Genomic DNA, 22,588 nt, shown 5'->3' on the forward strand with positions numbered 1-22,588 from the left:
GCAGCCTGCCTACTAGTGCTCCGCCCTCTGCCCTACTCTTGAGTAACGCCAATGAAAAGCGCTTCTAATGCAACCGATGGTCGGAAGAACCAATCCCACTCTTCCAGGGCAGAGCGCATGTAGAGCAGCGAGGTGGGTCCGGGAGTTTTGGACGCTTGTACTCTGGGACCCTTACAGTCCTTTCGCGTGCCTTCTATCAGAGCAGAAACTGACGGTTGTTTAAACCAATCAATCCCAGAAACTTTCCTGGGTCTTGTCCAATCGGAAAATAGAAGGGCAGTTGTAGTCTTTTTATTTGAAAAGGGGCTGTCCAATGAGGCGGAGTTTGAGAGGGTTAGTGTCGAGTGATTGATAACTCCGTCGACCAATACGGATTACCATCTCGCCTCAGAAAAACCTTCATAACTACAGCGCCAGCCAGTTATGTACATAATAGCGTCATAATTCATGATTCTGTTTTTTAAATAAAATAATTTGGTTCTGAAACTGGAGGTCTGAAAACCGAAGACTGGCACTCCTCAGAGTCTCACGATGGACAACTCGCAGCCGGTGGCGGAACAAAAGTCCGGTATTCGGGGAGGTGTCACCCCTGAGCAAGCCAGGCCGCTGCTCATTGGCCCCACTGTCCTCATGACAGACGTCCTCCGAGCCCAATGGCCTCCTCACAGGAGGCGGGTCTCATATAGGGGGCCTATTGGCGTCTGCGTCGGCTCAACCAATAGAGTCAAGGCAGGGGGCGTGGCGGGAGGTTTGAAACTCGGCGTCGGGAGTTGAGGCTCGAGCTTCTGTGCATCCCAAAGAGGAATTGGGGCCCGGTAAGTGATTGGAATAAGTTAATAAGTTAGAGGGCCCAGCAGGCTCGCAAGGAGCTGGCTTGTCAGCTGCAACAGTCGTTGTTTCCACAGAGGCCTCTGGCCCAGCGGCGGGGAGGTTCCTGAGCTGGGAGCAGGGAAGATCGGGTGGTCTGGAGGCAAGAGATCGGACGCGGTCGCGGTAATGGCTGAGACCTGAGTCATTTCTCACAGGCGTCCCCTCCTCGCCCCGGGCCGGGCCCCGCCCCACCTTCTTTCTCCTGGTTGAGATGGGCTCAGCCAAGAGCTCCCCGGTCACTCCGGCGCGGCCTCCGCCGCACAACAAGCTTCTGGCTCGAGTGGCGGACCCCCGTTCACCTAGTGCCGGCATCTTGCGCACTCCCATCCAGGTACTCTGGGGCGGAGAGGCGGGGAGGGACGGGGGCAGAGTCTGAATTCTTGGGCCTCTGCCTAACCTGATTCTGAGAAAGCCCTCACACCCTCCTCCTCCCTCTAATTTGACACCTTATTTTCCACTTTCTTAATCCGGTTGGGGTAGGCTGAATGCCTGAGGGCCCTGGCAATACCTGCCTGGAATATCAGCCTGGGGCTAGAGACCTGGGAGGGAAGAAGAGTCGGGGTCCAGACTTGTTTTAGCTTTTGGTTCTGCCAGGTGGAGAGCTCTCCACAGCCAACCCTACCAGCAGGGGAGCAGTTGGAGTGTCCTAATGAGGCCCAAGACTCAGATCCCCGCTCTCCTACCCTTGGCATTGCACGGACACCTATGAAGACCAGCAGCGGAGGTAAATGGTGGGCCCAGGGAATTTTGGTAAGGCTGTCACCTAGCACCCTTGGGTTGGGCCAATGAAGCCATTTTCCCAGAGCTCCTGCTCAAAGGAGCCTCCATTCTTTTGATTGAGCCAATCTCACTCTTCTCTCAACATGTTCTCCCTCGATTTCTCTCTTCCCAATCAATCCCTCACCCACTAGAGCCTGAGTCCTAAAGTTCCTGTATGTATTCTTCTTGCTGAATGATTTGTATCATAGGGTCACTATCTCACTTGACTTCTGTTTAGAGCCCCCAAGCCCACTGGCGAAACAGCTGAATGAAGTCTTTGAGAAAGAAGCCTCCAAATTGAATCTTCCTCCAGAGCTTGTTCTGCCCCTAGAGGCAACTTCACCTTCCGAATTGAACTTGCCTCTGGGCACCCAGTTTTCCCTTGAGGACCGGATGCCACTCTGGAGCCAGACTGAGCTCCCCTCCAAGCAGGTGTCCTCCAAGGAGGAAGCAGGACAGCCCTCACAACCCCCCACGGCCAGCCAGGGCTCAGACAAGCCCTTAAGAGACCCTGAGACTCCCCGATCTTCAGGTACAGAACCTAAGGGCAAGGATAGGGAAGAGAAATTGGGATAATGTCCACGGATGAGTGTAGGAGGAATAAACTGTAAACCCCTAATTTGGGTTTTGGCTTTAACTCCTTACCCACCCTAGGTTCTAAGCACAATAGACGGAAAGGAAATGGCAAGGTACTAGGGAGATCTCCCCTCACCATCCTACAGGATGACAACTCCCCCGGAACTCTGACACCACGACAGGTAAAAGGAGAGAGGGTGAAAGCTGTTACTAGGAACCCCAGGATAGAGAGGTAGAGGGTGGGAGTCCTTTCTACCCAATCTTCCCTGTCCTGAACAACCCCCCTCCCTCCTCCAACTCACACACTGCTTTTGGCAGGGTAAGCGGCCTCCTCCCCTGAGTGAAAATGCTAGGGCACTAAAGGAAGGGGCCATTCTGGGAACTGGACGACTTCTGGAAACCGGAGGCCGAGTGTGGGAGCAGGGCCAGGACCAGGACAAGGAAAATCAGCACTTTCCAAACTTGGTGGAGAACTAGGCCGTGCGTGGCCCCAGCACCGGGTTCACCAGGAGCCTGGTGATGTTGTGTCCTCACAGCCCCTTCTTTCCCTGGGAGACTGGAAAGGCTCGTTGTCTTCCACTCCCCCTAAACTACCAACTCGGGGGACCGAGCACTTTCTTAGGCTTTATTTGTGTCTCGTGTGTTTCTTGTATATTAAAGAAAGTGATTTTAAATTATGCTTTTAAGTGTTATGCCTAAACCTTGTGCTGGGCTTCTGTATGTAGAAAAGCAGCCTGGGAAACTTGTGTTCCCTGTCCTCCAGGCCTCTTCTACACACTTCCCTTAAATCCTAGTGTTCCCCCGGGGCTCTTTCCTTGGCCTTTTCCTCTTGCTCTCTCTAGGTGTTCACTTCTAGGGTTTAGGTATCACTTTCTTATATTCTAGTAACTTCCAGATCTCTCTATCTAACCCTGACCTTTATCCAGGTGCCCCAGGCACTTCACAGGTAATTTGTCTACAGTTGAATTTGTAATCCGCCCTCCCCCCACCCCTGCCACCCCCAAAGCTATTCTTCATCCCCTGCTCTCTATCCCTGTAAATAATAACCACGTTATCCACCCAGTTGCCCAAACCTGAACCTTGACCATTATCTTGAATCCTTCCCTCTTAACATCCCATATCCTGGCACTTGGCATTCAATCCTGGTGATTCTGTATTCTTTAACCTCTTCCCCATTCCTTTCCCTGCCCCCTGCCTGTCCTATGGCTCTTGCATTTCTTGCCATCTACCTTCTGCCTTGTTTCTAGCCAGTCTCGACTCTCACCTTTTCATCAACCTACACCGCTGCTAGGGCAACCTTTCTTTTTCTTTTCTTTTTTTTTTTTTTAGTTTTCTTTTTTTTTTTTTAAGTGGTATTTATTTATTTTGAGAGACAGAGCGTGAGCAGGGGAGGGGCAGAGGGAGGGAGAGAGGGAGAATCCCAAGCAGGCTCCTCGCTGTCAGCACAGAGCCTGATGTGGGCCTCGAACTCACAAAATGTGAAATCACGACCTGAGCTGAAATCAGGAGTCGACCGCTTAACCGACTGAGCCACCCGGGCGCCCGAGGGGTGACCTTTCTGAGAAGCACATGACCGTGAAACTACTCTGCTCAAAACTCTTCAGTTGTTCCCCATTGCCCTTAGGATAAAGTCTACACCCTAGCCTGGCATTCAGGGTCTTTTATAACCCCATTCCTTCTCAACATAACCTTCCTGTAGAGACGCACCATAGGCAGGTTGTAGTGAACCATTGTGTGTATGCTCCCCCAGCCACCTGGTGAGCACCTTCTCCACCTGACCTGTCTCAGGCCTTCTCTGTGAGGCTTGGGCTTCTGCCTCCACCCTACTCTGCCCACAAGCTGTCTGGTACCCAACCTTCATCCCTGCACCTATAATGTTTTATTATTTGAGTTAGACCTGCATCTTTTTGGAACAGAAGTGGGGCAGAAGCCAGACATCCCAGACATCCCAGGCCTGTACACTTTATTGCAGGTGCTTTATGAGAGAAATAAAGAAGGTAGAAAAGGGAGAGATCATGAAGGAGACAAGGGACAGGATCTTAGTGGTGCCAGAGCCATAGTCACAGGGCTGAGTGCTCTCTGCCACCCAGATCTGGATAAAGGTAGTGGCTCTGGGGGGAGGAATTCTAGGGCCTGGGGCCTCAGACTGGAAGCCTGTTAGGCTTACCAAGGGCTGGGGAGGGGTCAGTTGTCCTTGCTTATTAAGGGAGAAGCTGCAGGACCGTGGAGAGGGGAGACCATGGGAGGAGATGGGGCAGTTCTTTGCCCCCGTGTCCCTGATAATGCCTCCCAAAGGCAGACTCCCCATTTTTCCCCACCGCCCTCAAGGGACAAAGCTGGGTGGGAATGGCAGCTAGGGTATAGAAGAGAAAACTTAAAGAAACCTTAGAAAAAAATTGGGCAGGGGAGGGGCAGTTGAGTGTCTTCGTGGCCTTTTACCTCCCCTCCTCCAGCCTCCTTAGTTCCAGACTTTGAGGAAGCTGTCCCAGGAGCCGGTGGCCACAGCCATCCCGTCAGCTGTGACCCCCAGGCAGCTGACCCTGTTGTCGTGGCCAGAGAGGACGCCTGAGAAAGAGGGAGAGGAGTCAGCCTGCTTTGGCAGACAGTTCATGTGCACATGTAGGAATTCTAGGTTAGACTGGCCATGGACTCTGAGCCCCTGGTGGGGACTGAAAGAGGATTAGCCCTAAGGGGCAGGATTTCTCTCAAGGCCAATGTCTGTGGAGGGTGGGCGGGGTGCGGGGCAGGGAGGGACAGGAGAAGGCTGGCAGTGTCAGTGTGCTGTGAAAAAAGCCAGGGGCACCTTGATGGGCCCTAGAAAATGGGGAGGTAGCTCTTTAGTCTCATTACTATGTTTCCAAATAAAGAGACTGAGGCCCAGAGAAAAGTGACTTGCCCGAGGGCCCTGAGAGCCTAAGGGACAGAATTCAGATTTGGATCCTGACCCTCTGGCCAGTGTTGTTTTCATTCAGCACGTGGCCTCTCCCAAGAGAAGAAGCCACCCCATCTGATTCAACTTCAGACCAGGGTGGTCCTAGATAAAGCCCCTAGGTTGGGGTCAGGGCCCTCAGGTCACTCTAGACCTCCCTGATGGGGCTTCTTGCAGTTTCCTGAGATTGCCCTTTCCTTCAGTGGATGCCCCTGAAACTGCAGAGGCCCTGGAAATCCAGAAGTGACTGGACATTCAAGGTTCACAGGTCTGGGGTGACACAGAAGCTCCTTTCACGGGAAGCAGCTATCTCATTAGGTGGTGGAGAAGGGCCACTAGAGAAGATGGCCCTAGATTGGGAGCCAAGGGGGACTAGATTCTAGGGATAGAGCTCAGAGTCATCCAGGAATTAGGGAACAGTGGTGAGAGGGTCCCAAGGAAGGGAGCTAGTAGGAAGGTCCTTCCAGCTGAGATGGCAGAAGTGTGGGGGGGGGGGTGGGGGCGGCCCTTACCCACACGCTCGCCCTTCATGGAGTCCCAGATGTTGCAGTTGAAGTCATCATAGCCTGCGAAGAGCAGGCGGCCGCTGAGGGAAAAGGCCACAGATGTGATGCCACAGATGATGCTCTCGTGGGAGTAGGCAGTCAGCTCCTGATCTGCCCGCAGGTCAAACAGGCGGCAGGAGGCGTCGTCTGAGCCTGTGCAGATGGCCTCTCCGTTGGGGAAGAACTGAGGGTACAGGTGGCAAGGGGGTCAGGACTCAGACCTGGGCAGCCCGCTACCTCTCCTGCTCTCTCCCTGGCTCCCGCCCTGGTGGCTCCAGAACAGGCTCTTTCCCTCAGCCTCTCTGCCTATCCGTCCCCCAGCGCTCTTCACTGCTGACATTTATCCCACGCCAGCCACATGCCAGCGGCTCCCCTACACCCTTCACCTGCCCCTCACTACAGCGCAGCAGGCAGGCTTTATTTCCACATTGCAGGCGAGAGCCTGAGGCTGAGGGAGGGCGGGCAGCTTGCCCAGGGTCACATGGCTAGAAGGGCGGCGGCTGTCCCAGACTCCAGGCTCCAGGCTGGATCAGAGCGTGGAAGTACGGGGCCAAGTGCAAATGCATGACCTGAATCTCATCACGATGAAATGTCAGATAAACTCAAACGGACGGAAAGCCTAAAGAAAACTGGTTTGTACTCTTCAAAAATGTCAGTGTCACGAAAGACAAAAGTAGAAAAAAAGTTCCAGTTTAAAGGTAACTGAAAAGATATGGCAAGGAAATGCAATACACATCCCTGGACAGAAACGAAACAAAGCCAAACCGTTGCTATTATTTTTGGGATAACTGGTGAAATTTGAATATAGACGATAGACTATATCATGTCAATGTTAAATCTGATTTTAAGAAGTATACTGTGGCTACAGAAGAAAATGGCCTTGTTTTTAGGAAACATGCACTGAAGTATTTAAGGGGTAAAGAGTCATGATAATCTGCAACTTGCTCTCAAAAGACCGAGGGGAAAAAACTAATAAAATGTATCTGTAGCCACATCTAGGTGTATGTGTCTGTCTGTCTTTCCATGCTTCCTTCCCTCCCTCTATGGAGAGAGAACGATAGAGCAAATGTGGTAAAATGTTAGCAGTGAATCCCGGTGAAGGGTAGACGGGAACTTTTTTGGTTACTCTGGAAACTTCTGTAAGGTGAACTTATGGCAAAGAGGAAAGTTAAAAAAGAAAGGGGTAGGGAGCTTGGGCCGGGATGAAGGATGCATGTGTTGGGTGTGGTGAGGGGTTCCCGGGAGCTGGGGTGCAGAGCGGGGCTCACGCAGATGGCGTTGATGTCCGACTCATGGCCAGTGAATGTCTGCCGACAGGTTCCCTCCCGCACGTCCCAGAGCTTGGCGCTGGCGTCACAGGCCCCCGAAATGAAGAGTTTGAAGTCAGGAGAGACGGCCAGACTCATGCAGTCCCCCGTGTGTCCCACAAACACAGTCTTCTGCTGCCCAGTCTCGATGTCCCACAGAGCACTGCCGGAGGAGAGGAAGCTGTCACACTGTCACAGAAAGGCCAGGACAGAGCTGCGCCCCAAGCCCCGGCACCCACGGTGTTCTGTCCTCACCAAGTGGTGTCCCCGGAGCTGGTCACAATGTTGTTGTCGTCCAGGAAGCGGCAGCAAGACAGATAACCTGGGGGTGGTCAAGACAGTGCCCTGGCTGCAGGCCCACAGCACCCTGGTGCTGGGGCTTCCCTGGGCTTCTCGCAACAGGGACTGGAAGAGAGGGTCTCCCACTTACCTGTGTGAGCAGACAGCTCCCGGCTGACCTTGACATTGCCCTCACGGGATTTGAGGCTGTAGATGGAGCACATGTTGTCCAGCCCCCCACATGCCACAAAGTTCCCTGACGGGGCATAGGCACAGGTCATAACCCAGGAGGAGCGCAGGGGGATGGCATGCACCTGTGGGAGGGTGGGCAGAGGCAGGACCTGAGCAGAGCTCCCAGGTGGGGAGGGCAGGGGAGGGTAGGCACAATGAATGCCCCAAAGGAAGGACAGGGGGATGGAGGGGTGGGGGGCAGCTACCTTATTGGTGGTATAGGTGTCCCACACGATCAGCTTCCCGTCTTGCGAGGCACTTACGAGCAGCCTGGGCAGAGAGCACCCCACGTCACCCAAGCCTCTCCTTCCTGCCTCCCCGCCCCCGACCTCTGGGTGCCTCTCAAGTCTCACTTGGAGTCGGTAGCCCAGTGCATGGCATAGATCTTGGCCAGGTGTCCCCTTAACGTCCGCCTTGTCCGCATCTGGACTCTCCCCACGACCTCTAGGCCAGACACCAGCTGTAGAAAAGGGGGCACTAGAAATCAGGGTGAGTAGAACACCTACCTAGATGTCAGTGTTGCAACCACTGATCTGCACAAGTTTCTGTTCTGTGCCAGGCTCTGGGTCAGGCCTCCAGCCTTAGAGAAATAAGTCTTTGCCTTGGAGTGGCTTCAATTGATGTGGGAGAGACCATGCATGGCTAGCGGCACGTCGCTAGGTGTTTGACAAGCACCTCTCCAGTGCGGGGTGGGGGAGGAGGAGACAAGAGAGAATGATTTCTGGCATGTAAATAGTCCCACCTTGACCAGTTTCAAGCTGCCAGTGTGAAGTCACCAAACACGGACTTGGGAAGAGACACACACATTCGTGGTCCCAAGCCACTGGGAGCTGGGTCCCATACAACACCTACAGCATGGTTATCTCTTTCCCTGGGCACCCAGGGCAGCCCTATGACCCTGAACAGCACCTCCTGAAATTTGTGGTCCTATGTCTCTTAAACTCTATCCAGCTTCTAGACTTAGGCTCAGGCTCGAGTCAGTGGCCTTGACCTGTCATTTACTTGCTTTGGTATCTTGGGCAAGTTACTCGCCCTCTCTGATCCTGTTTCCTCATCTGCAAAATGAGGTTTGTAGCATCAACTCATGGTGTCGTTGTGAAAATTAAACGCAGTTACGTATCTAAGCAACTTAGCCCAGTGTTTGGCTCACGGCAAGTGTTCAGTAAATGTTCCCTCTTACTATTAACATATTTAATCCAATATAAGGTGCCACCAACTCCTAGAAGCACCAGGCATCTAGGTATCACTGAGAAAGAAAACATGTTGCCCATTATAAATGTAAGGCATCATCTATTTTTGGACGCACCTTGATCTCAGAGATGTCACAATGTGAAAAGATGTGCCCTTAGAATTGGTGAAGGACACGATTAGAAAACTAGTAACTGGTCTATAAGGGCTTTGTGATTTGCAAAGCACCGTCCCTCTCCTCATCCTCACCACCCTGTGAGAGCATGTGATCATTCTTGTGTTATGGGTGAGGATAGGGACATCATCTGCATTCTTAGCTTCCAGTAAGGGGCCGGCCCACAGCAGATCTCACTAAATGTTTGTTGAATGAATTAATCAATGTGGTTCCTCATTCTAGGGACACGCTGTACTAAAGCTTGGGCACCAGGGAGCTTCCCTCCCCTCCCCTGCCGTGCCCTCCGGCCCTGCCTTAGCGGGTAGGACAGGAGGTCTCACCTCTGCCAGAGTAATGTCAGCACAGGCTTTCCGGGCATCCTGGGGAGGGGGCAGGTAGAGAAGCAGACATCAGGGGAGCATCAACACAAGGTGAGGGTAGTGGGTGCATGGGCCTCTGAGGTAGGTGGGCTTCGGGGCTCTAGGGTTTGGGGGACATCTCAAATTTGAGATCCACGTTCAGAAAGTCTCTGGCCACTTCCAGGTCAGGGGTCTCTAAGGTGTCACTCAAGAGTAAATCCAGCCCCCTTCCCCCACCCCATCCACACTCCCTCATGTCCCCGGTTCCATGTTTTCTGGGGTCCCCCTGTGGAAGGGCTCTGGGGTTACGGCAATCTGCTTCTTGAGCTGCTCCGCTTCCTGCCTCAGCTGCTCCATTTCCCCCATGGCTGATAGGTTGAGGGGTAGCTCCGGCTCCTGTCGGGAACAAGGGGTAAGCATGGGGGGGGGTCCCCACCAGGCCACGTTTCTGTCCTTTCCCCCGCACCTGACTCAGGGGCTGGAACCCACTACAAGAAATTGAGAGACGACTGGGTGGCCTGCACCACCGCCCCACCAACCCCTTCATGTTTGGAGCCCTGCACAGCCAAGCCCAGCCCTGCCCGAGCCCTCCCTGCAGCCCCCAGCCCCAGACAGCCGAGCCAGGCCAGCCCCCTCTTACTTGGACTCTGACTGGACCTCTCCCAGGTTTCCAGGCGCTTCCTCACTCCCTCAGCTGCGACGCCAACCCGTCACCTGCCCCAGCTCTGCTGCCAGAGGAGCTGGCCTGGCTTGGCCCCAACTCTGGGGGGGGGGGGGTCAGGGGGAGCACTGACAGAGAAGGGTAGGGCAACGACAACGACGACGTCAGGCAAATGAAATCAGCTGGCAACGGTGTGGGGAGAGGGCAGGAAGGGAGGTGTGCGGCTTCCAGAGAGACTTGGGCCCAGCCTGGGGCGGTGGGTAGGTGGGAACAGGGATGTGGGGCTATAGAGAGGAGCAGTCCCTCACAAGCCCTGGAGGGAAGAGGGGCTGAGGGGTGCTTCCTGGGCCAGTCTCCCTGTAGGCAGAGATAAGAGCATCAGGCCCCATGGGATTAGAGCAAAGCTGTGAGGATTAAAGTTTGGGGTTTGGGAGGGGGGCAGAAGAGCAGAAGCAAGCACAGCTCCAGCCCCCCCACCCCCCACCCCGCCAGGCCCTTGCCCCCACCAACGCTGATGATCGTGGCAGTCAGGGCCTGCCTAGCAACCAGTCCAGGAGCCAGAATAGGAGGGTGAGAGGTGGCTCATCGTCAATGCCCAAGATTTTGACTCTTAGTTCAGAGTTGTGGGGAAGGGGGGTAAGAGGGTTATGGTGAATATGGGGAGGGTGCAGGCAGGAGCTGAGATTAGAAGGGACTGATCTGGATAATCCTTCTTCTCAACAAACCCCAACCAGCTGCCCCTGGGTCTGATCCTGGGGGGTGGGGAAAGGCACAGGGGATCCAGAGAGGAAGATGGACGGGCCTGTCCCTGCTTTGCGTGGACCAAGGGTGGGAAGCGGGGAGCAACCCCGACCCCGCTCCCATCTGGGGTTTGGCCCACTCCTTGCCCCCATGACTCACGGAGTCCTGCTGGGGCTGTGAAGGCTGGAACCAGAGGGATCAGGCTGCCCTATGTCTCGGTCAAGCTCAGAGAGGGAAGACGGGGCTTAGAGTTGGAGGCCCAAGGAGCAGCTGTCAGGGGTTTAGGTCCATTTGCATGCGGGGAGCAGGTGGCCGAGATTTCCCTGACAAATCACAGGCTTTGAGTGGCCCCGCCTCTGGGAGGCCCAAAGACACCTGTCTCCTCCCAGGCCAGCCACAGCCACTCCCCTCTGCAGACACCAGAGAAACTGTGATACACTCCATCGGGCCCTGGCTGAGGGATCTTCAGCTCTTTATTACAGGCTGGGACAGGGCACTGGGGCTATCCTCCCTCTCATCCTCCACATTGGAAGCAGTCGGGTCCTAACCCTGCCATTTCTTTCCAGGGAGGCATAGTGTCCTCGGTCTGTCCTAGGGCTGGAGGTCCATCAGCCAGGCCTCGTGAGCTCTAGGCTCGTCTGTGCACTGTCCTCTGAGTCCAGGGCTGGACAGCCCTCGTGATCCCCAAGGGAGTAGGGGTGCAGGGACAGAGAGCTCGCTGTTCTGCTCTCATCACATGGGGGCTTCTCGTGGGTCCTGGCATCAAGGTGGCCCTTCACAAGTCAAGTGGCCACCTCCCCAAGGAGCTGGCTCAGTCCCTCACAGCTCCTCTCGGACCCGAGGTGGTTTCCCAACTCTGTCCTGGACCCGCTGAAGCCTGCGGCTGGGGGGTTCTGGGGAAGGGTCTCTGCTTGGCATTTCTTCCTCTTCCTCCTCCTCCTCCTCTTCCTCCTCTGGCTCCTTCAGTAGCTCTTTGGCTTCTGTCCACTCCTAGGGAGTGGGGAGGAGAGTCTGGCCCAATCCCCTGCATCGCCTTGCCCCAAGGACCCTCCCTGGGGCATCTCAGCCCCTGCCCCTCATCCTTCACACACCAGGAGGGCCATCCCTTCCTGCTCCCGCTCCTCCTCACCTGCTCCCTGTGCTCAGGGGCCCAGGTGTGCCACAGTGCCAGGGCGCAGCGCCGTCCCCGCGTCACAGCCCACACACCGTGGGGATTCTCCCCACCGGAGCTGAAGGCCACGAGGCGTCCACAGCGAGGACGAACCTGAGCCTGGGGGGTGAGGGCAGGTTCAGCTCCAGGGATAGGTGCTCTCAGAGAACTTGGCCCCGACTGCCTAGAGCAGGATGGGGGCAGGGGCACAAAATGTTCAGCTCTCCTACCCATCACTTCCCATTCCTGAATTCAGAGCCTATCTTGGGAGAAATGAGAAATCGGCCTCAACCTGAGGAGCACAAGTGCCAGACCAAGGCTAGAGGAGTTGGGAGCTAAAGAAAAGGGGCCTCCATGGAGGGCCTCCTGCTGGTCCCTTCCCAACCCCTGCCCAACCCTTTGGACCCAGGGTGATGCAATCTGAGGGTGCAAATGCAGTACCAGACTCTGGGTATTGGGGATAAGGATCTTGGGGACATTTTTCCACCTCAAGGAGGCCTTGGATTATCAGTAGCTGGCATTAACGGAGAAGAAGCTAAGTGGGTAAAATGGAGAAATAAATGATGAGAACTCACTGCCCCTCTCCTTCTGCCCAATTCTAGCCCCTGGTTTATGCCTGGAATAGGGTTGGGGGTCCTGTGCTTTACCCACTCTACCTAAGGAGGTGAGGAAAACACTGAAGGCAGGGTGTGGAGGGGCCACTCGAGATCCCCTGAGGAAGGGTAATCAACCTCTAAGAGAGCCCCTGAACACAGACCAGTGGTGGAAAGGGCTGGGGAGGCCAGGAAAGGAAAGGGTTAAGGTGGTCCCAGGCCATTTCCCTGCATTTGCCTCTGGGAACCTTCTGTTTTGAATCCTGAGTCCACAGCTGGGCTCCCTGTGACACCCCCACACCCCCTACCCTGCTTACTGTGACCGTGAGGGCGTTAGGCTCTGTGAAGAACAGGTCCCCACCATGGAAGTCATCATTGAGGTAGAGGAGCCCACTGGAAAGGGAAGGAGACAGCAGGCAGTGAGACCCCCAACCCAGGCCCGCCTGCCTGACCCCTGGGGGTGGGGGGCGCCCACCTGTAGTCACGATAGGTGTAGGCCGGGGGCTCCCTCCAGCACTCCCCAGTGTCGGGGTCCAGCACGCAATTGTCTGCGTGCACCGGGTGACTCAGGTCCATGCGCTGCTCTTGCTCTCCTGGGAAGCAAAGGGGCCTGGTGAACACCCCCGGGGCCCATCCACTGCCATCCACACCCACCCTGCGGCTTCGGGGGATCACTGCCGGGCCGAGCAGCCAGGCCCTCACCGGGGCAGGGGAGTCAGAAAACCCACAGAGTGCGGGGGCTGCTGAGGGTGTGCAGTGCCCAACAGGGGCTCGAGGTTGGGGAGGAACAGCTGGGGTCCCTGGCGATTACCTTCTATGGCACTCCGGCACACCAGGTGGGTGAAGGAAAGATGCAGGGGCCGCTCCGGGGAAAAGTAGGCCTGTGTCAACGTCCGGACGCGCTCGCTCACCTCCAGAAGCAGCTTAGCCCCCTGACTGCCCACGGCCCCGGCCCGGGCCAGCTGCAAGCGGAGAAATGAAGGGCGGGAAAGGAGGGGACCATGGAAGGACAGCCCAGACCCAGCCCCTGCCCTACTTCCATTGCTCTCCACCCACGGGTTTGGAGTCTCAGCAACAGGCTCTGTCCATCAGCCCAAACTGCCCCTTCCATTGGCTCTGTGACCATAACCCAGGTCCCTACGTCTCAGAACGCCTACCCCACCCCCAACTCTAGGCAGAGGACTCGGGTACTCTCGGTCTCTGGAGAGCCCTTCCACAGGAGAGGCCCAGGCCCGGGTTCCCAGCCTCCTGCGTACCCTCTTCTCCGGTTCTGGGCTTCAGACAAGGGCAGGGGGGCTTCCTCTCACCTGTGCAGCCTTGAGCACTGTGAGCCCCTCAAAGCGTTCATGGGGGGTGTGAGGGGAGCGGCGGCCACGATAGCCGGACCTGGCTCCAGCCTCAGCGGCATCCTATGGAGGGAGAGAGTCAGCTGTGGAGTCACACTCCCTGGGTCCCAGGCTATCTCCCACCTCACTGCCCACAGGAATACAAGACCTTCCTCCAATCCTCCCGCTTCCTGCAAGAAGCTAGAAGCCCCCAAGGTTCTCTGGTGGCCCCCCTCCCTGAGCTGCTGCCCTTCACGCAGAATGACTATCTTCATGTCTGTATTGTCACTCTCTGGTAAAGATATGGAATCCCACTCACGGGGCTTCTATGCCCAGAACGCTGGAGAGCTTCCTACAGTGGGGAAGGGGCCTCTGAGAGGCTAAGGGCTGTTGGGGAAGCGGGGCAGGAAGGGCTTGAGCATTCACTCCTGATGAGCTAATAATACAGGAGTCTTTCCAGAAACAAGGCCCTAGCAGGAGGTTTGATAGTCAGGCAAGGTCCCAACCAGCTCAAGGTGGGGAGACAGCAGGTCTCTGACCTTTTCCCACCTGACACACTCTTGGAGAACGTGAGGACCCTTGATGCTGAGTCCCAATTACCCAACCACCTACGCGAGTCTCGTTACCTGGGGGTCTCCCGGTATTTGGATGTCCTTTTCCTGACACCTACCTGTAACCCTTTTGAAACCACTACCTGTAACCCTGCATATAAACTCCATGGTCACCCAAGCCATCTAACCTTCTCTCCTTGTATTTATTCATTCAACAAATTTGTACTGAGTGCTTACTATATGTCAGGCACTGTTCTAGGCACTGAGTACACAACTGTGAACATGAAAAGGTCCCTGCTCTCATGCAGTTCATATGTTGAGATAATAAATGAATAAACAAGCCAGATCAATTCAGATGGTGACAAGTGGTATAAAGGAAAAAACGGAGGCATCTATGTGGCCCAGTCGGTTAAGCATCAGCTTTAGCTCAGGTCACAATCTCATAGTTTGTGAGTTCAAGCCCTGTGTTGGGCTCTGTGCTGACAGCTCAGAGCCTGAAGCCTGCTTCCGATTCTGTGACTCTCTCTCTCCTGCCCCTCCTCTGGTGCATGCTCTGTCTCTCTCCCTCAAAAATAAAATAAACATTAAAAAAATTAAAAAAAAAAAAAGAAAGAAAAGAAAATTAAAACAGGGTTTCAACCTTGAGAGTACCCAGGCAGTGGTTAGGGGACAGCTAATTGATGAGGTGACATCCAAATTGAAAGCAAATGGTATGAAGGAGCCACTTCAACATGTGAGAGAGAAAATGTTCCAGGCTGCAAGAATAGTAAGTGCAAAGGTCCTGAGGCCTGAATGAATATAGTGTGATGAAGGAACAGAAAGAAAGTCCGATACTTGGGAGTTATCCCTGACTCTATCCTTTAGTCCTGAACTTCTCTATCTTTGACTTTCTAAATATTTTCTCATCTGTCCCCTCTCTCCATTTCCTTGCAATAAAGATCTAACCTAAGGCAGTGGCATGCCTTGCATCACCCCAGAAGCCTCTCCCCCTTACTTTCCTCGCCCACTGCATTCTCCACAGTGCCACTAAAGGGATCTACCAATTCTGCAGGATGGTGACTCAGGACCCTGCTCCTGCTGAGGATGGGAACGTAAAAGTCAACCCCTCCTTAAATTCTCCAATAAGCTGTCCACCACCTACAAACTCCCTGGTAGGGTACAGGAGGCCCTTCGCCATCTCTTCTGTACCTCCACCTTTGGGTTCTCTCCCCTGACCTCTTCTGGATGATCCACAGCCTGATGATAATAGCGATAATACATAATAGATAGATAATAGACAATGGCTAACCCTAAGCACTTTTTATATTCTTCTAACACCTTTACCATGTACTACCTCACAACAACCCTAAAAGAACCACTGCCTTTATCCCTGTTTTACAGCTCAAGAAACTAGGCTCGGCTCAGAGACATTAAAATCACTCACCCAGGTAATCACTGTCCCATGCTCTTAACTCCCGTGCTCTACTGCACTTGCCAGAGTACCCCCTGTCCTTCTCCCTTCCAGCCTGGCTTTCTTCCCCTTCTCTGCTTGTTAACTCATCCTTAAGACTGAGCTCAAATGCCAGCCCACCTCCCTCCGCCCAGTAAGCCTTCTGTGACTTTGCATTTTGGTGCTTCTGTTTGGATGTGTACATGTAGCAAACTTACCCCTCGCTCTAATTATGTGTCTCTGTGTCTGATTCTTTCTCTATGCAGCGAGGTCCTGAAGGCAGGTCTACGTTCATCTACCTCCCCTGTAACCCAGTAGTTCTGAGTGCACAGCAGATACTCAGTGAGTGTGTGTGGAAGGCACACTGAGACTCAACCTGGTGAATATGGATCATTCAACCCAAACGAGCAGGGGATACAATGGATGGAAGAAGACGCCTGTGCGTCTGCTAAGCTATCAGCCAAGCGCTAATTAAACTCTCGGCTAATCAAGGAATCCTCGCCTGCACACTCACCCTTTTTTATCCCTTCATGGTTTTTGTTTTGTTCTTCCTATCAATTTCTAGCAAAATTCCTTTGTAAAGAGTGTCCACCCACCCCACCTCAGCTAAGAGGAAGGGAACTTGTCCACAGCGGTGAGGTAGTGGCAGGCGCAGGGCCCCTGGAGAACCAGAGATGGCAGAACAGGGGGCAGGCTGGGTGTGCTGAGCCTGAGGTCCCTAACTAGCCAACAGTGCCTACTCACAGGTCTTCTTACCTTGGCCAGCTGCAGCAGCAGTCCACACTCAGCTGGGGTGAGCAGCCCGTCCAACACGGCCCGTTCTGACCCATTCAGCTGTCTTGCATCCTGGGTCAGGGTGACTCCCTCCAGGAGGAGGACATCAGCAGGGGAAGGAACAGGACAGAGAGTGTTGAGTGCCCCCTGGGGGCAGACCCAGCAGTAGCTGGCGGCCCCGGGGCCCTCTCAGCTCCTGCTCTCTGCTCTCCTGGGAACTTACCCTTCCAGTGGGTCAAGGGCTTTGGCTGTGGCGGCTCATGGTCCCAAGGCCTCTTCTCTTGATCCTCTCTCAGGGGTGAGAGACATACTCAGTGGATGCTCAGGCCAGTCCAGACCTTCCAGGACCCCTCCCTCACCTTCCAGCTCAGGCCAGGCCACTCCCACCACAGGGCATCTCTTACCTGAGCTTTTCTCTAAGTGCCTCTGGGATGACAGCTGCTGGGGTCCAGGAATCCTGGGACAGTCAGGAAAAGCACCATCACCCACCACATCCAGCCTGAACCCCTGACATTAGACTCTGAACTTTCAGAGAGGAAAGTAGAGGTGAGAAGAGCCCCAGACTCATTGTCAGGAGCCCTGGGTGCTGGGCCAAACTCTGTAACAACAACAACTGCTTACATAGAACTATTTGTCAGGTGCTGTTCTAACAACTTTATACACAAAAGTGGACTTACATGAAACTTTATTGTTTAATGTCCACAATAGTCTTATGAAACACCTTTTATGAAAAAAAATTTTTTTAACATTTATTTGTTTTTGAGAGAGCGAGAGAGAGAGAGAGAGAGACAAAACATGAACAGGGGAGGGGCAGAGAGAGAGGGAGACACAGAATCCGAAGCAGGCTCCAGGCTCTAAGCTGTCAGCAGAGCCCGACACAGGCCCGAACTCACAAACTGTGAGATCATGACCCAAGCCGAAGTCAGATGCTCAACGACTGAGCCACCCAGGTGCTCCAGTCTTATGAAACACCTTGTCTTAATGTGCCCATTTTACAGTTGAAGACTCTAAGGAGTGTCTAGGTGGCTCAGCCAGTTAAGTGTCCCGACTCCTGATTTCAGCTCAGGTCATGATCTCACGGTTCTTGAGTTTGAGCCCCACACTGGGCTCTGCACTGACAGTGTGGAGCCTGTTTGGGATTCTCTCTGCCCCTCCCCTGCTCATGGGCTCTCTTTCTCTCTCTCTCTCTGTCTGTCTCCCTGTCTCTCTCAAAATAAATAATAAAACTTAAAAAAAAAAAAAAAAAGACAGGGGCACCTGGGTGGCTCAATCAGTTGAGTGTCCAACTTCAGCTCAGGCCATGATCTTGAGGTTCGTGGGTTTGAGCCCTGAGTCGGGCTCTGTGCTGACAGATCAGAGCCTGGAGCTTGCTTCGGATTCTGTGTCTCCCTCTCTCTCTGCCCCTCCCCAGCTCATGCTCTGTGTCTGTCTCTCTGTCTCTCTCTCAAAAATAAACAACATTAAAAAAAAAAAAGACTCTAAGACACAGAGAAGTAGAGTAACATGCCCAAGATCACACAGCTAGTTGGTGACAGAGTTGAGACTCAAACTAGCTTTAGAGGGGCACCTAGTGGCTCAGTCAGTAAGCATGTGACTCTTGATCTTGGGGTCCTGAGGTCCAGCCCCATGTTGGGTGTGGAGCCTTCTTAAACATCCATCCATCCATACATACATACATACTAAACTAGCTTTCAGAGGCTATGCTTTGAACCAGAGGATCTCAAACAAGGAGATTTTGCCCCACAGGGGACATTTGGCAATGTCTGGAAACATTTTTGATGGTCATGACTCAGAGAGTGCTATTGACATCTATTGGGTAGAGGCCAGGGGAGCTGCTGAACATTCTACAATGCCTAGGAAAGCCCCCTTCTGCTCCCCTACAAAGAATTATCAAGTCAAAAAAGTCAATGGTGCCAAGAAGGTTGAGAAAACCTGCTTTATGCTGTCATCCTAGCAATGAACAAAACTCTGCCCTTTCGTTTCCTCGTATGACTACAATAAAAAGAACAGTAACGAAAGCAGCAGCAACAGAACTTTCTCTAATTTCTAGCAAGTGCTATGGTTTCAAGAGTCCCATGAGACAGGTGTGATGTTCCCATTTTACAGGTAAGGAAATTGAGGCTGAGGCGAGTGAGGGTCCAGAGCTTGTTTATGGCAGAGAAGAGACCAACACCTAGGCCTGCATGACCCCAAAGCTGCCCTCTACTACAGGTACCTGCCTCTGTCCCTGAAAAACTGGGAATGCAGACTCCTCTCCAAGCCTCCCAGGGAGGGTGGGAAACAAATGGAGGGCATCACTGTTCTCCTCCTCCTGGGGGCGCACTGAAGGGTAGGATGGAGAGAAGGGGAGATACTCACAGGATCCTTGAAGCTGGTCCCCAGGTGCTCCATGGCGTAGTAGAGCTGTCTCTTCTCCCCCAAGGATCGAAGGATGAATTGCCGGATGTCCTGAGGCAGGGTGGGCAGCAGGGAGAAGGGGGTGAGACAAGGAGAGTGGGGCAGGGAAGTTAAGGCTGGAGGGTGGTGGGGGGAGGAGTGTGTGTGTGTGCACGCATCTGTGTGCGCACAGGAGGACACATAAGGCAGGGGCAAGGAGTGGTGAAGTTCAGGGAAGGGGGATGGCTGGCACATGGACTCGGGAAGGAGAGTCTGAAGTGGGGAGCAGGGAGCGGAGACAAGTCCGATGCGGATCTGGGGTTGCCTGTAGTGGACCAGATGGGGAGACAGAGTCCGGGTGACTCCGCAGGTATATTTGATTTCGGGTTACCTCACAGAGTAAGGATGGAGCAGGGGGTTACCTCTCTTGGCCCCAGGCCAGGTCTCGGCTCTCCCAGCTGGGCCTGATACTGGTTCAGAGCCTTCTTGGCAGCCTCGTCTTCCGGGTAGAAGAGCAGGACACTCAGGACATTTTCCATAGCCTGGGACAGATTCCCCACTGGAGACAGAGCAAGAGGGTGGGGGCGGGGCCCAGAGACTGAGAAGGGCAGTGATCCCTGGGCAGAGGCAGAGAAGACGGGGAGACAGAGGCCGAGCCAGAGAAGGTGGTCTCCCAATGCCAAACAACTCCAGAGCCCCCATTCCCCCTGGAAGACACACTCATCCATTGCTTCTTTCCAAAGCTTACTCAAACATACCTGAGCTGTACAGGCAGAGTTCAAAGGGGAGGAAGAGAGGAGAGATTAAAGGAAGGTGAGAAGCAGCAAGGGCAGAAGGAGCCCTGTGACCCATCTCCCGAGCTTTCCACAACGGCGCCAAAGGAGAGCAAATGAGAGTTCTCCTGAAGTGATGGTCCCCACGGAGCCCTGACCGACTAGAGATCCAGAGACAGATGGGAGGGATGCAGAGATGGGGTTCAGGATACCATCAGAGGCAAACCTTCACTTCCCCTGTTTCCAACCCCAGTCACCCTTCCCCAACTGACCCTGAGCATGGGCCTCGTGCAGCCGCCTCAGCTGGCTGGGAAGGAAGTCAGGGACAGGGAAGCTGCGGCCAGGACGTGTGGCTGCGTCCCCCACACAGCGCTGCCGGCACTGTAGGACCCGAATCCAGTGCCCTGCAGAGGACACAGGTGAACCATTCAGCTTGTGATGCCTCTCTCCGTGGCACCACGAACCCCCAGCTCCTTACCTGCAATGGTCTCATAGAGGCCCCCCTGGCCTCCAGTCCCTTCCTCCTCCTCTTCCTCCCTTTGCTGCTCCTCAGGCCCCTCGCAGCCAGCCCGGCAGCTCTCCACCTGGGCCAGGCTCTCCTGCAGGGCCTCCTCTAGCCGGGGCAGTGCCAGTCCTGCTTCCTGACGCCCCAGTAGCTCCAGGCCATCGTCATAGGCTGCCTGTAGGGGAGGGGGGTGGGCGGTCACTCGAGATCCTGGGGGCAGGGTGCCAAACAAGATTGGGGGTAGAAAGAGGGGGCGGGGCGTTGGTCTCATTTGGGGCATGGACTCCAGACCCCCACTTCACCTTGGGGAATATAGGGTGGGTCTCAGGATCGGAATGGTAGAACACGGGACTTGAGTGATCCTCAGGAAGAAAGCTAAGTCCCAGAGAGGGACTATCCATCCAGGGTTACTGAGGACACGCATCTCCTGACACCCGAGCTACACAGGTCAGAGCCCAGTGAGCCCCATGGACCTAGCCAGTCAAAGAGTCTCACCCAGTATGGGGGAGTCTCCAGGTCCGGAAGCTCTGGGGCCGCACCCTAGACATACGTCTGTACTTGGCCATGTCCTCCCGCATCTGGAGGTGTGTTGGGTTTGCTACAAAGAAGGTGTGTGCTGCGGCGGCTGCCAGGTCCAGCTTCTTCAGCTGAGAAGTGGGAAGGATGAGGAAGTTAGTGCCCTCAGGTATTGGTGTCAGACCTCTCTCTCTGCCCCTTCACTGGCCTTCCCATTCCACACGCACAGCAGGAACTGCCCCGAGACCATCTGGAAGACTTGTCCATCTCTCAACCTCCAGACCCCCTAGAAACCAGTATTCTGGGGAAGTTCAGGAGTCTGGTTGCTAAGGAAAGAGGGGTTTCAAGACTTTGGAGCGGGTGCGATATGGGCAGAGGGACCTCAGGGCCTCAGTTTGGGAGATAAGGTGCAAGTGATGGCTAAGTGCGGTAGGAAGTGGGGGAGACCTGAGCGGCCAGTAAAACCCGCAGGTCTCTAGGACCCTGAGCTGAGGTGTGTGGGACCAGCGCCCCCCTCTCCCCAGCCACGTAGGCATTAGCTACTGAACTAGTAGCTGCGGCCCGCCCCCCAGACGTCCGGCCTCACCGCTCCTCAGCTTTGCCCCTGCCAGGCAAAGGCTCACACTCAACGCACCCCTCCCCCCCCCCCCCCCCCCCGCCAATACTTCCAGTCCAACGGTGGGGTTTCCCCCCATCCCCTCCGCTTCGCTCCTAGGAAGAGGCTGCTATCACCCCACGTAGGTCTCAGGAAGACCTAACATTTCAGGCCCGTTCCCTCCGTCTCCGATCTATTTCCACCCTGTCTCAGGAACCCACCCAGCCCCGCTCCAACTTTGCTCCCACTCTCCCTTAGGCTGTCCCTCGGCGACCGCAACAGGCACTTGACGTGGTTTTCATGGGACCTGCTCAAAAGGAGAGGTCCGTTGACCGCCCTCACCCCCCCCCCCCCCTCCCAGCCCCACCCGGAGTCCCGGGCGCCGGCTTTCCGCCCTCTCCTGGCGAGCTCCAAGTAGCAGCGCAGCGCGGGTCGGGGCAGGACCCCGGAAAGGGGCCCGGGCGGCTCCCGCACCTGGTAGTAGGCCCTCTGTAGGTAGTTGTAGGGCTCCCGGCGGCGGAAGGCCGTCCCGGAGCGCGCTCCCCACGCGGAGCCGCGCCGCGCCCCCCGGGGCCCAGCCTCTGCACCCCGCACTGGGTCAGGCACTCGGCCCGTCGGAGCGCGGCGCGAAGCAGCAGCCGCTCCCAGGCCCCCTGCGCCGGGCCGGGCCCGGAGTCCGGGGCGTCGAGCAGCACGGCGGGGAGTGCGGCCCCCGGTTCGGCCGCACAGCGCGCCCCGCAGTCCCGCCGCGCGCGGCCCAGGGCCGCCTGGCTCCGCAGCGCCTCCCGCAGCAGCGCCACGGCCGGCGCCCAAGCCCCGGCCGCGTAGGCGCGCAGCCCGTCCGCGTAGAGCAAGTCCGGGGCCTGGGGGGGCGCACCCGGGGACAGCCGGGCCAGGCCTGGGGGCTCGGGGGACCCCGGCGGAGGCAGCAGCAGCAGTAGCAGCAGCAACCGGAGGAGCCGGAGCATGGTGCCGGAGGCGCCGGCCGGCTGCCGAAGCGGAATGCGGGAGCCCAGAGGGAGAGAGAGGATAGGGGGATGGGAGAGGGAGGGGAAAGGAAGGAGAGAGGGAGAGGAGGGAGGAGAGATAGAGAGAAGGAATGAGCGGGGCCAAGGAGTGCTGATGGAGCCCAGATTCAACCCATATTGGCCACTATGAGAGCCAGAGAAGTCAGGAAGCCTGGCAGCGAGTGGAGAAAGCAGTCTTTAAGACGAAGGGTAGTGTGGGAGGCCGAGAAACAGGCGGGCCGTGAAGAGCAGATGGCAAAGGGCTGGAACTGGAGCGGGACCGGTGCTTTGGAAAACAGCATGGGGAGCCTGTTAGGACCCTCGACTCCAACCCTGAGGCCCATGGGGTGAATGTAGCTACCGCAGATGTGTTCCCCTCCACTCTGTGCCCCGCC

At 55.5% G+C, this 22,588-nt stretch overlaps 4 protein-coding genes across 5 annotated transcripts in view; 2 read left to right on the forward strand and 2 right to left on the reverse strand.

The window, feature by feature from the left end:
• PHB2 (prohibitin 2) overlaps nucleotides 1-22,588 on the forward strand; it is a 127,276-nt gene that overhangs the window by 97,887 nt on the left and 6,801 nt on the right. The gene's annotated exons all lie outside the window — the stretch shown is intronic.
• CDCA3 (cell division cycle associated 3) lies at nucleotides 692-2,882 on the forward strand. Of its 2 annotated transcripts, XM_019464675.2 has the most exons (6): nucleotides 692-815; nucleotides 1,026-1,201; nucleotides 1,465-1,594; nucleotides 1,868-2,161; nucleotides 2,284-2,387; nucleotides 2,524-2,882. In XM_019464675.2, exons 2-6 carry the CDS (start codon nucleotides 1,082-1,084, stop codon nucleotides 2,680-2,682), a joined length of 807 nt encoding a protein of 268 aa, XP_019320220.1. In that variant the 5' UTR covers nucleotides 692-815; nucleotides 1,026-1,081; the 3' UTR covers nucleotides 2,683-2,882. The 2 variants fall into 2 exon arrangements, with proteins under 2 accessions (XP_019320220.1, XP_019320223.1); XM_019464678.2 differs by lacking the exon at nucleotides 2,284-2,387 and having other exon boundaries at nucleotides 2,524-2,636.
• Nucleotides 4,152-10,295, reverse strand: GNB3 (G protein subunit beta 3). Its single transcript, XM_019464674.2, has 10 exons — nucleotides 9,838-10,295; nucleotides 9,507-9,593; nucleotides 9,180-9,218; nucleotides 7,850-7,956; nucleotides 7,703-7,766; nucleotides 7,417-7,579; nucleotides 7,242-7,308; nucleotides 6,948-7,149; nucleotides 5,647-5,863; nucleotides 4,152-4,770 (listed from the first exon to the last, which is right to left on the reverse strand). The coding sequence occupies exons 2-10, from the start codon at nucleotides 9,561-9,563 to the stop codon at nucleotides 4,664-4,666; spliced, it is 1,023 nt and encodes a 340-aa protein (XP_019320219.1). The 5' UTR covers nucleotides 9,564-9,593; nucleotides 9,838-10,295; the 3' UTR covers nucleotides 4,152-4,663.
• On the reverse strand, nucleotides 11,055-22,537 carry P3H3 (prolyl 3-hydroxylase 3). Its single transcript, XM_019464673.2, is given in 18 exon segments — nucleotides 11,055-11,589; nucleotides 11,729-11,869; nucleotides 12,660-12,735; nucleotides 12,818-12,935; nucleotides 13,154-13,304; nucleotides 13,650-13,751; nucleotides 16,404-16,528; nucleotides 16,645-16,712; nucleotides 16,826-16,878; nucleotides 18,780-18,869; nucleotides 19,220-19,356; nucleotides 19,843-19,974; nucleotides 20,049-20,250; nucleotides 20,571-20,596; nucleotides 20,599-20,722; nucleotides 21,661-21,711; nucleotides 21,713-21,757; nucleotides 21,759-22,537. Coding segments are annotated over 18 exon segments (2,208 nt in total). The 5' UTR covers nucleotides 22,155-22,537; the 3' UTR covers nucleotides 11,055-11,418.

The sequence above is a fragment of the Panthera pardus genome, unplaced genomic scaffold (assembly GCF_024362965.1).
Source record: "Panthera pardus isolate Hobbes unplaced genomic scaffold, ASM2436296v1 HiC_scaffold_6, whole genome shotgun sequence".
NCBI lineage: Eukaryota > Metazoa > Chordata > Mammalia > Carnivora > Felidae > Panthera > Panthera pardus.